Source organism: Ornithodoros turicata, chromosome 9, assembly GCF_037126465.1.
Source record: "Ornithodoros turicata isolate Travis chromosome 9, ASM3712646v1, whole genome shotgun sequence".
NCBI classification, from domain to species: Eukaryota; Metazoa; Arthropoda; class Arachnida; order Ixodida; family Argasidae; genus Ornithodoros; species Ornithodoros turicata.
This window is the reverse complement of record NC_088209.1, coordinates 16,334,935-16,346,528: the sequence shown is the minus strand read 5'-3', so window position 1 is coordinate 16,346,528 and position 11,594 is coordinate 16,334,935. Positions and strand designations below refer to the sequence as shown.

At 47.5% G+C, this 11,594-nt stretch overlaps 1 protein-coding gene across 1 annotated transcript in view; it reads right to left on the bottom strand.

Moving 5' to 3' along the window:
* Positions 1-1,238: 1,238 nt before the first annotated feature.
* LOC135368200 (nose resistant to fluoxetine protein 6-like) overlaps positions 1,239-11,594 on the bottom strand; it is a 77,628-nt gene continuing 67,272 nt past the window's right edge. Inside the window, exons 8-15 of the mRNA XM_064601334.1 lie at positions 11,160-11,252; positions 7,905-8,070; positions 6,384-6,463; positions 5,927-6,049; positions 5,691-5,811; positions 3,256-3,442; positions 3,031-3,173; positions 1,239-2,957 (exon numbers count right to left, since the gene is read on the bottom strand). Coding sequence (XP_064457404.1) covers positions 2,682-2,957; positions 3,031-3,173; positions 3,256-3,442; positions 5,691-5,811; positions 5,927-6,049; positions 6,384-6,463; positions 7,905-8,070; positions 11,160-11,252 — 1,189 coding nt within the window. The 3' untranslated portion in view covers positions 1,239-2,681. The remainder of the gene's footprint in view (positions 2,958-3,030; positions 3,174-3,255; positions 3,443-5,690; positions 5,812-5,926; positions 6,050-6,383; positions 6,464-7,904; positions 8,071-11,159; positions 11,253-11,594) is intronic.

Genomic DNA, 11,594 nt, shown 5'->3' with positions numbered 1-11,594 from the left:
TGTCAAAATCTTCCGCGAGATATATATAGCGTTGTCCCCATAATGTTCGGAGAAGTAAATTTTTGATACGATTTTTTTATCACATTACTTGAAACACCTTGTATGTTATTTGTTGCACCATACGCGCATTGCACTGCTGGCCACGGTATTGTGAAAAAAAAAAAAAAAAATCCCATGTGCCGTAGTTGGCGAGATACAGACCCTAAGACACGAGTTCCCGTTCAGACTTTGATGTCAGAACCGCATGAACCTCTGCCATTCCTACTGGGTGCTGGTAAGCACGTGACCTTTCCGGTGCCTCTTGACTGGTGAATACGTTCCCCGTGACGGTCACTGGGGGGGGGGGGGGGTCAGTTTCGATGTTCGCAGTGTCGATTCTCTCTCTCCACGCAGCTGTTGCATCGTTTGCCGTAAAACTTGGCACAGATTCACACTGATGCATATGACAGTTTTGTTTTTGTATTTCCTACTGTCCGTCGTGACCTGGGTGCAAGCGTCACAACCCCTTTAACTTGTAATATTTTTACCGACAACGCTGGGGGACTCTTTTTGTTGCGTATAGCGTTGGTGGGAACATCATAGAAATATAAACCTTATGATCGCCAATACCTCTTGTGAATTGGATTTGCAACGTTATTCTCGTGTCTTTTACAGTAAGGCCTTGTTATACCCCTGTCACACGGGCATTTCGATCCTTCTCGAATCCGATCTGTATCGAACTTCCCAAGCACGCCCGAGTTTTGACGCTGCTACACGGCCACTTTCAATGCACATTGATTGATGCGCATAGGCAAACGAATAAACGGAACTCATTAATTTCGTGTTTCCTATATAACAGCGATATTAGTGGTAATTTATCGTATACCGATGTAAGCATCATTTGTAGCTTCGCGCGCATGTCCGTCTTAAGTTATGACAGTTCACCGGGGTCGAGGATGCAAATGGCGGCCGTCGAGCCGTCTTGAAATTCTCAATCCTATTATGGGAACTGTCTTGAGTCAATCAGGATCAAAGTTCGATCCTGCTTGGAAGCGGCCGTGTAGCACCATCCGATCTGCATTGGGTTCAAGCAGGTTCGGTCGAGCAGGATCGAAAATGCCCATGTGACAGGGGTATTAGTCGCAAGCTGGGTTTGCCGAGCGGCCCCTCGCCTGCACGCCAATAATGGCGTGCATTTCCGCGAGGACGGTGTGAAACTTCAAATAAAGCGTCATTCGAAAAAAAAAAAAAAATAATAATAAAGAAGAAAAAGATTTTATTGTGACGATGTTTTCCTGTACATGTATTGTACTTTTCACATTTCCGAATATAGCCTTCTCGCAGGACCATGCTAAGAGTTCTATTTCATCCACCGGTCACGGAAGCTAATCTAAACGCTAACCGACTTAATCTATGCGTAAAATCCATACGAATGACGTAACGTACCTGAGTAGCGTGTATTCTGAAAAGTGAAAACGTCTGTAACAACATTTTCGTGAGGGATTTTGTTTCCTGCGGATACAACGACCGCGGATGTGCCGACATGCTCAGTATCCGCGTGGGCGCGGATGCGGACGAGGGTCTTACATGCGCGGGCACCGTTCGGATATGCCAATGTTATCCGCGCACACTCCTGGCGATGGTTGACAAATGGACGAATATTTGGAATGTAAGATTCATGTCAAGACAGCTTTTGAGGGGATGCGAGGGGTTCTGCTTTTATGTTATGTGACCTGGATCAGCACCTAGAGGGCTCTCACGGAAGCCTCGCAAAAAGCTCTGATGCGCTCAGCACATAAGATTCCATGGAGCTTGGCAGAAAGAGTGCAAGCTTAGGTAAGCGAAGGAACCCTTGATGTCTCTTCGTCGAGCCTCCTATGACTGAGTGGATGATGCCAAACTAACAACAGCTACTAACACAAAATGAGAGACACGTAGACAACACTCAGTGATCGAAAGATACATGTTACTATAACACTAAATGATTGTAAGTTCCACTAGATTGCAACGTCTGCTTATTTATCACACAGCACTTGGTACACAAACGTAGTACCAATCTTAACAGCATTCAAGAAAGTTTGAAAAACCCTGTATAGGAGCTTCCAGCATTAGTCTTATTGAGGAGGAAAGTTCTGGGTTGCACAATAGAAAAAAAAAAGAAAAGTAGTAAGGAAGCCTTTCGTTGTCTCTGTAGACCAGTGTAGACCTCTCTGTAGACCTGTGTAGACCTCTGTAGACCTGTGTTGCCAGTTGCGAAAGGCGAGACACTCGCTACAGCACGTTGGCTACCAGCGTGAAATCTATACCATGCTCATCATATCAAGAAAGCAAGGACATGCCTGAGAAGTCACGTGATTAAGTATACCAATATCATTCCAGCTGCCCACGAAACGGAGCACTGCAATGAATACCAGGAGTTCCGACAAAGTGGAGGTCTTGAAGGACGAGCACGCGGTCTATATGTCCAACGTGAATTCGTTAGGGCAGCATCGGCATTGGCTCTTGCTCAAAAAGCTGTCTTCGAGTAGGCTGTCGTTGTTAGATAACGTATCTTTAACCAATCCAGATGGGCTCGGTGCTTCCGTCAACCTGTGGCCGCTTTGGCACGCTCTGAGGAACCATTCCAACCTGAAGCGCCTCGACTTCGGTCGCAGAGGTGAAGGCCAGCCTCTGTAACGTCATTTCGTTTTCCTCCTCTTCCCCTAGAGGTGGACGGAGAGCGTGCCTACTTTCTCAACTGGTCCACCATTCATGGCCTCCACGCTGACCATAGAGATGTCGGTGCACATTGGTTTCTTGATGCTACTGCTGGCGCTGTTGCCCCCGCTTGGAATCGCGGGACTTTTTGATTGCAGGCAGCAACCTAAGACGCTTTCGAGAAGACGCTTGGAAAGTTTTCGGAATGGAGCCTCAAAGGCGACGTAGAAGACCGCAGCGATCCCATAGCTGAACGCCATGTTACCCAAAAATAAATATATCTGAAACATAAAGGGGCAAGTAAGGACACGTGCCATATGGACGATTTCAGAATGCTCCCACACGCCGACATACCATAGTCACGTGACTTCCGTATATCCTTTCACGTATGGTCCACATCTGGAAGAAGAGCACTATTGGATGGGCCAAGTAAACTCCGAATGTGAGCCGGCTGAGTGGTACCAGGGCTTTCCAGGACAGAAGTCTGTTCAGGAATCCTGCGTCGGCAGAAAACGGCGCAATGCCTGCTCTCAAGACCGTATAAGAGTGCGGCGGAAAAGTAATTGGTTTATACATTACCGCCTCTGCGTGTTGCGCATGCGTAGACGATCCACGAAAGGCCCAACGCCCATGCCGATCTGTGTATCGATGAGTAGATGAGCACCTCCAGGTCAGTGGCTTCGGCGCTGCGGTTCCAACGCCAGGTACCGAACAGCGAGCTGCCCATCATGAGGAGCGACGCCACCCAGAACGCCACCTGTACCACCTTTTAATCGCATAACAAACAAGGCACTATGTACACCCATCACTTAAGCGACCTGAATTAATACAGAGTTTTAGCAAACCGCTACGCAATGAACGAACGAAGCGCGAACGCAAAGGCCTCTACAGTGATCGTGTCCCACGTACGCGAAGTACTTTTAGCAGACAGCTCTCAAATTTTGCGGGCGGTATAAACTACAACTTTCCCGTCATCCAATAGCGAATTCAGCTGGACGTTTTCGTGCAAAAAAAGTTGCACCAGCTCGAGCATACACGTTCTGCTCTTCCGTTCAGTGCGATACGGAACATGTTCCGCTGGTCGTTAGCGTGCGCTCGCGAGCACCGAATGCGTGCAGGTTAAGCCACACCGAGAATATCGGCGGTGTGGACCGGAACACGAGCTCTCGAGTGCCGCTTTCCGCTCCTTCTCATCCTCCTTTCCATTATTTACACCTGCTCAACATGGCCGCCATGGAACCGGCAATGGAGGTAAGAAGAAGAGGAGGCGCCCCAACTGCTCTTCGACAGAAGAGAGAAGCGTGGGGCAAGTGACGTAAGGATAGGAGAGGAGCTGTAGCTTCTTTGGAGCCACGCGAGTGTCACGTTACCTAAATAGCCCAATGAGATCGCTTTGCACACGCCACTTTGGGGGCCACCTCGGCACGCTAGCACCACACCTTTACAAGTATTCCGAAACTATGCGTTGGCGGCTCCCATAGAGATGTACACTCTAAATCTTTTCCCACCTTTAAAGGTGTAACAACATGCATGGCGCACGCCTTTTTAGGTGTAATTTTGATAACATCATAATGGAGCACGGTTTCGCACACATTTTCTTTACTCGAGTGTTGTCTGTCCTCCAAAAATTCAGTCTTGCAACATCCGAACATTGTTGAACAGTATTGTAGACACTTGCGCGTGCTCGATTATCGATAGCGATGCATATATGCATTAGCTCGTACCTACGATATCCAAGACATAATGAAAGCAAGATTTGCACTGACACTTGATCTTTAGTAATGCTTTCCAAATTTTGTAAAATATCATCCTGGAGATGCAACGTTACGCAACCAGGTTGAATGTTCATAGCGCACACCTTTAAAGGTGTGAAAAAGTTTACAGTGATATGTAACCGAAACCGGGAAGGCGAGAGGTGATGTTACTGGAGTGGCCCTCATTCTCGACTTCACTTCTCAGAGCAATAGGGCTCCTCCTCTCTTTCCTCCCTCCATGGATCCGGCAGATGCTGGATGCTCTGGATGAATTAAGCTCGTCCAGTTCCGACAGCTTAAGCAGTATAATTACACCGCGCTTTATGCTCAGGTGTTCGACGGATTTTTTTTTTTCTTTCTTCTTTTGTATACGGGCGAAGCGTCCGAAGGTAATTGGTCCGAAGGTGGAGAATTATACGTCGTGGACACTGTTTCGCGCTACTCGGACGGAGATGGACTAGGACACGGATGGTATGAATGTGTAAGGGTTCTGAATGTGGATTCTGGCACTGTCATGTATTTTATGTCTAATGTGGTTGTCCTGCGACCGCGACTCCATCTTATAAATCAGTTGCTTGAGTTTTTTGTCAACGCTGGCACTATCTAGCATGGTCTTCTGAGCGTATCGGTGTAAGCAGCACTGGCGCGGTTTTCGTTCACGGGCCCTACACCGGCGCACTAGACTGGCCTGCACTCAAACGACCAGCTGAATTCGCTATAAGAAAGTGGCAGGAAAGTGGAGATATTTCTCCTCACGCAATGAAAGACTACGTTACGTTGACATAGCACAGAGGTAACGGGACTCATTCAGTGCCTCTTTCGCGGTTGATGAGCAAAACAACCCGCAGTTCAGGTTTTCCCTCTCCTTCTCATGAAGGGTGAGAGTGCGACGAGGGCACTGCTTGGTATCCGCAAACGATTTGTTCAATCGTTGCGGGAGATCGCTGGAGGAGGCCAATCTGAGGCCTCTTCGGATTGCCGCCCATCTTGAGAAAGAGAGGGAAAACCTAAACCGCGGACTCTTTCGCTCATCAGTCACGAAAGGCGCAACAGGTGACTCCCGTTACTTTTGTGTGGATGTCAAGGTAACGGCATCTCTCATTGCGCAAGGAATGTTTGCACTCGAGTGCGCTTCTAAAGAGAGGATGTCGTCCATCGTACTGAAATGTAACCTTCCTGTCTTGAAAAGCAGTCGACATGCTGTTGCGGACGGCGTGGTGTATGGACGGCGTTACTGAGGCATCACAGCCGCAAACTCACCGTTCTTAACCTGGCATGTGGATATCTGAACAGCAAGAAAGCAGTGCAGACACCTATCGTGAAAGGGCCAGCGTGGGTGTAAGGCCTCATCACCACTTCCTGCACGATGGTCATGATCCGACTGCAATGAAATAGTGTTCGTGTCTTAAGCAAGTATCAGGGCCTAGTTAGTGCCGACTGAACAAGGTCTGTTCAACACCTCAAACACCGTGGACTTAGTATGGTAGACGTCTTACCTCCTGTCTGCACTAAGCGGTAGCATAGTGGGAGGATACCCCGACAAGGTGGTCTGGACTCCGACGATGACCCCTGATATGACCACAGAAGCGAATGCCGCCATACCGCCGAACGCGGGTTTCCTGAAAGCGGGTACACAAAGTGCAGTTCTGCAAATAGTTCCTCATTGCTGAATTACACCATCATGCAAAAGAACGACCGTTCGAGAAAGAACTTCTTTTTTTTTTTTTTCATCTTGAAAAGGTTCTTCTAACGCAGCGCTCCAGGGGATCCTTTGAATTTTTTGTTTATTTATTTTTTATTTTTGTTCTCGAAGATAAGAAAAGTTCAGAGAAAGGTTCCTGCACTATGAAGATCTCTCAAAGAACGGTTATCTTTATGTGTGCATGGCAAGGATGAGAAACGTTTCCAACGTTTCCGTCGGCAGAAAAATATAAAACGGAGAGTTTCCCCTACCTTATCAGCAGCAGTACAATCAGAAACAACGCCAGGTGGAGCTGCCAGTCGGCGCTTACATGCCACAGACTAGGAAGACACTGCGAATGAATTGCAGGAAGTTACTCTGGGTGCTTGGCCAGCCTCACTGCGTGACCCCGATAACCATATATATGCATATTCAGAACAACGTCTTCGCACGAGACGAATCGATAACGTAACGTTGACAGTTCAGTCCCTTTGCCCCATGTCTTCTATTCCTTCTTGATTCCCTGTCTCATTCTATTCGCGTCGCCATGCAGCTCATAGCCACTGTTGCTTCGCAGCGCTAATAATGTGGCTCCGTGTTTGCAGTTTCATCGTCGTTACGGTCGTTATGAGCTAACGAGTAGCGGGAAATTCAAAAGGATGGGCACGTGACATATTGTGCGTGGCGTATACCACGCCCTTCACGTATAGCGCGAAGAGCGCCGTGCACGTGTTTTGTCACGTGCCCTTCTCGACGAGTGCCCCGCCCCTCGTTAGTTCGTAAGGCGTGCAAGCGATTAAGCCCCCAGGTGGCGAAAGAAACGATGTTTCGCATTACATTGGACTCTGAATGTATTTAAACGCGTTGATGCAAAATGCATCTTTCCACTGACTGATGATTGATTCCTTCATTAATTATTGAAAGGTCGCTGAATACTCGCTCAGGACCTCATTCTTTATGGTGTATTGTAGAGTTCCGAAACCCTCGTGACTCACGTGGTGCTGTTTATCGTAGAACTATCTCGGTACACATTTTGGCACACCTTGTCAATATTTACATAATGTATTATGTATGTGCGCGCGTATGTATGCATGTATTACAACATGTACATCATGTACATTCTGCATTCGTCGGTTCGATTTGCCGTTCCAAACTGGTTTTCATATATGCCTGTCGTTTTCGTCAATTCACAATGAAGCGGATTGATCCTCCGTGGGTGTTGGAGTCTATAGCGTTGCCAATTTCCGTTAGCCTTTCGAAGACTCGGACATCTCGCATTCTGACCCAGATAAGCTGCATGATATAGAACAGCAGAGAACATGCATGGCGAAATTAAAGCCCGGCGTAACGTGAACCCTAAACGTCGTGCCTGGCGAATTCGCGAGTTATAAATACCGCGAAATTACACGGTACTGCGCTGGTCCCAGACTCAACTTGTGTTTGTCCCAAAATTCAGTTGCACCACGGTATCCAAAACAAACAGTCCTGCACTCTTATAAATGAACTTCACCGCATAGCACGCTCCTAGCCAACCATAATCTCGAATGATATCGTTATCTGCCCTGATTTGTTGAAAACGGTAGGCGTACGCTTTTTTGTGACAATTATGAACAGCATAAGTGTCACAAAAAAGGCGTACGCTTCCCGTTTTAAACAAATCGGGGCAGATAACAATACAATTCCAGATTATGGTTGGCTAGGAGCGTGCTATGCGGTGAAGTTCATTTTTAAGAGTGATGAGCTATTCACCAACCTTTGTGAGAAAATAGAACGACAACCGCGCGAATACGCACCATGCCATCTTGGTAGACGAAGTTGTTGATGTTGAACGCAACCGCCCACCAATTCTTGCGACAACTTTCCACTTCGCCCGTGATCTTCTCCATCCATATGGGGCCGGAGCCAAGTAGGGGAAGTAAGAGGACAAAGGCCACCGCCAGCAAGCAGCCAGGGGTCAACCTGTATGTGACGACAAGAACGACACGAAACGTCGCTGTAGCGAACAAAATGCAATGTGTCAATCATTCGGTCGGTCAATCCGTCACTTCGGAAATCTCACACAAACAATGCGTTTTAGCTTAGCAACATGAGGTCGTATTATAACTGAGACATAAAACTCCCGTTTCGGCAAATCCACTCTCTGAGAAAAAAGGGTGTGAAAAGGTGGTAACTTCTATAGTTACCACCCAGGTCAACATGGTGTCTGATAAAGGGTATAAAAGGGTGGTAAAAGAAATTATCATATATCCAAATTTCTACAAAAAGGCGTACGCCCCCCTCGCTCACCGAATCAGAAGTGGGAACCCTATCATTCGTGGGAGAGAGTGAGGTAGCAGGTAGAACTTTGCAACCTTTTAGGCACAACATACGCGACAACTATTACCTCCTAAAAGGTGTAACTGCTCCACCCTTTTTTTTCTAAGAGTGCAGTCCACCAACGCTCTGCCCTCAAAGCTCTTTTGACCTTTTTGGATACCACAGGACTTCGATATTCATTGTGAGGGGGCTAGCATTATTTCATTCCCCTCATCACCACCAGCAATGAGGTAGCGTATCGCCCCTGGCGGTGAAACTCCCCTTTCATCACCTCAAAATAAAGGTGTCGTTGTTTTTTTAACACCCATCGGAGAGCACGTCCGAAGGACATATAAAATCAGCACCCTGTGAGTGGTTGGGAGATCGAGCGTCGCACTGGCTGTATCACGAGTGAGGACACGGATGCGCACCCACAGGGACGTACGCCCCACCACCGTGCTTGTCGAACGCAATGCATTCTGGGCAGAACTTGGTGACACGCCATTGCGACGTCAACACGCGACCATGATCAGCGGCCACACCGTTTGTAAACAATGCGATTGCTGTTTCTTGACGCCATTTTCCAAGCTCCTTCGACCACGGTAATTTGATGTGACCGATGTCTTTGCCATGAAGCACGTAGATTTGCGAATGAAGACATGTACCTCGGACCATAGTCCTAAAAAATCTGTTAAAGACACAGGCGCTAGGACTTGCTCATCCGACGCGGTGCATTGATACTTCGGGGGAATAAGCGTTCATGTCGCGTGAGAAGCATCGTATGAATCAGCAAAATGCGTTCATCCCTTAGTACTGTGCTAAAGGGAATAATGTCGGCAAGTGCTAAATTAGGGTATGAACGAAGTAATATAGACCTGAGAATGATGTATATAGCCTATGATGTGTGACCACTGACCAGAAAAGTAGTGCATGAGTGGTCACGAAAAACGACGGAAGAGGATCGTCCCTGTGTGCACAACCGACGCCAGCGCCGCGGCGCGTTGGCTTTCGAGACTGGGTCCCGGCGCGCATGAACCGCCTCACGACATTGGGACAGCATGCTCCATTGTGCAATTGCCTGCCCTGCAACCCAGGTCCCCCAAGGTCGCCATTTTCCCATGTATTTGTTCCTATACCGATGCGTGCAATGCCGGAGGCCGCCCTTAGATACCCCATTGTTACCAGACGTTGGCTTGCGTTTGATTGTAGCGCGCTAAAGATCCATTTGAAGCACAATCCAAGCCAGGCCAAGTCACCGAAGGAGAAATAGACGACTGCGCCTGCGGCGCCCGGTACGACAGGTACGCTATGTGATGCACGCAGCCGTGCACTAGATCCTTCCGATCGCTCAACACGTTTAGAAACGGGACCAAAAAGTGAAACACGACACAGAAAGTTGTTATACGCGTTTTATTTGGACATATAAAGACTAGATTCATTCGCAGAAACAACAAAAACATTTTGCCGCTAAACTTAGCGCGCTGAAGCGATCCGGAACGGCAACAGTGGGGTATCTAGTGGCGGCCTTCTTCGTTGCACGCTTTTCCGAGGTGAGTTTGGGGGACCTGCTGCAACCGCTCTCGCTCGTCTCCGCAGTCCGCACTTGCGCTCGCCACTAGCGCAGTGATTTATCTAGAACCCCCAAATGTTATGCGACCCCCTCCCTAACGTTTTTACCTCTCTACCACCTTATACTTGTGATTTCAGCTTCAGACACTACACGTCGGTCGGTAATGATACGTTAAGCTGTTATGGACCCCCCCCCCCCCCAAAAAAAAAGAAAAAATAGCAAGAGCAGCTTTTGTGTCAAAATCGTATAGTCGTTGAGTGCAGGGTCTGTGAAAGGCTAAGCGTGAGAAACTCTGCTCCCATAAGCCGCGTTAGGTTCAGTCTCACAGTCGTGGAATGCGTGCGCGTAATGGGGTGTGGAGAAGCGTGCTCTACGCATCATGCGACTTCACCGTCCCATTTTTTTCTGAAGTTCATTGCCACTTTCAGTTCCTTGTCTGGGTCTGTCAAAGCATTATGCTCCAGATAGCTAAAGTATATCGTTGCATCTTATATTGTACACTGTAAACTTTTTCACACCTTTAAAGCTGTGCGCTATGCACATTCAATCTGGTTGCGTAACATTGCATCTCCAGGATGACATTTAAGAAAATTCGGAAAGCATTACTAAAGATCAAGTGTCAGTGCAAATCTTGCTTTCATTATGTCTTGGATATCGTAGGTACGAGCTAATGCATATATGCATCGCTATCGATAATCGAGCACGCGCGAGTGTCTACAATACTGTTGAACAATGTTGAGATGTTGCAAGACTGAATTTTTGGAGGACAGACAACACTCGAGTAAAGAAAATTTGTGCGAAACCGTGCTCCATTATGACGTTACCAAAATTACACCTAAAAAGGCGTGCGCCATGCACGCTATTACACATTTAAAGGTGTGAAAAGATTTAGAGTGTATACTCTTAAAACAAAACTTCAGCACATAGTACGGTGAAGGCCAACTATTGCACATAAGGACACCACTATCGCTCCTGATTTGTGGAAAGGGCGGGGCGTACGACTTATTGTGTGACAATTAACCCAACTGGGGCAGAACAATGTCATTCGAGATTGTGGCTGGCTATGATTGGGGTTGCCTACACTCTTGGCTATGTGGTGAAGTTCTGATTGTCTTCACCACCACCACCACCTTTGTTTTAAGTGTGGGGTTATGCTGTATAACGTGAGCAAAGAGAGACATACCTGAGGTATCTATACAAGAATCTTCCAACGATCTGTTTGAAAAAATTATTCTTGTCCATGCTTCTTAGAACGCTGAGAGCGAGCAGAAGTCCACTGTAGGCAGAAAGAGAGAGAGAGAAACAGAAGACGCCGAAAGTCAGACGGCGGGGTCGGTATTTCTCGAGAGCATAATCATATAATAATAATCGCTCTATTGATATTCTTCTTCTTCTATAGGCGTCTAATGAGACACGTTAAGGGAAGATGCCCTGCAATTCGTTCCCCTTTCCCCATCACGTGGGTCACATGTCATCAGATTTAGGTCAACGCCACTTAGACCAAAAGAAGGTCTGCTGTTAACCTCCATCGTTACGCGTGACTGGCGGGACCACTAATGACCTCGTCGCGCCGGTCGGCATTTCGGCTTTGCTCAGTTTCGGTGGTGTTGCTCTGGCA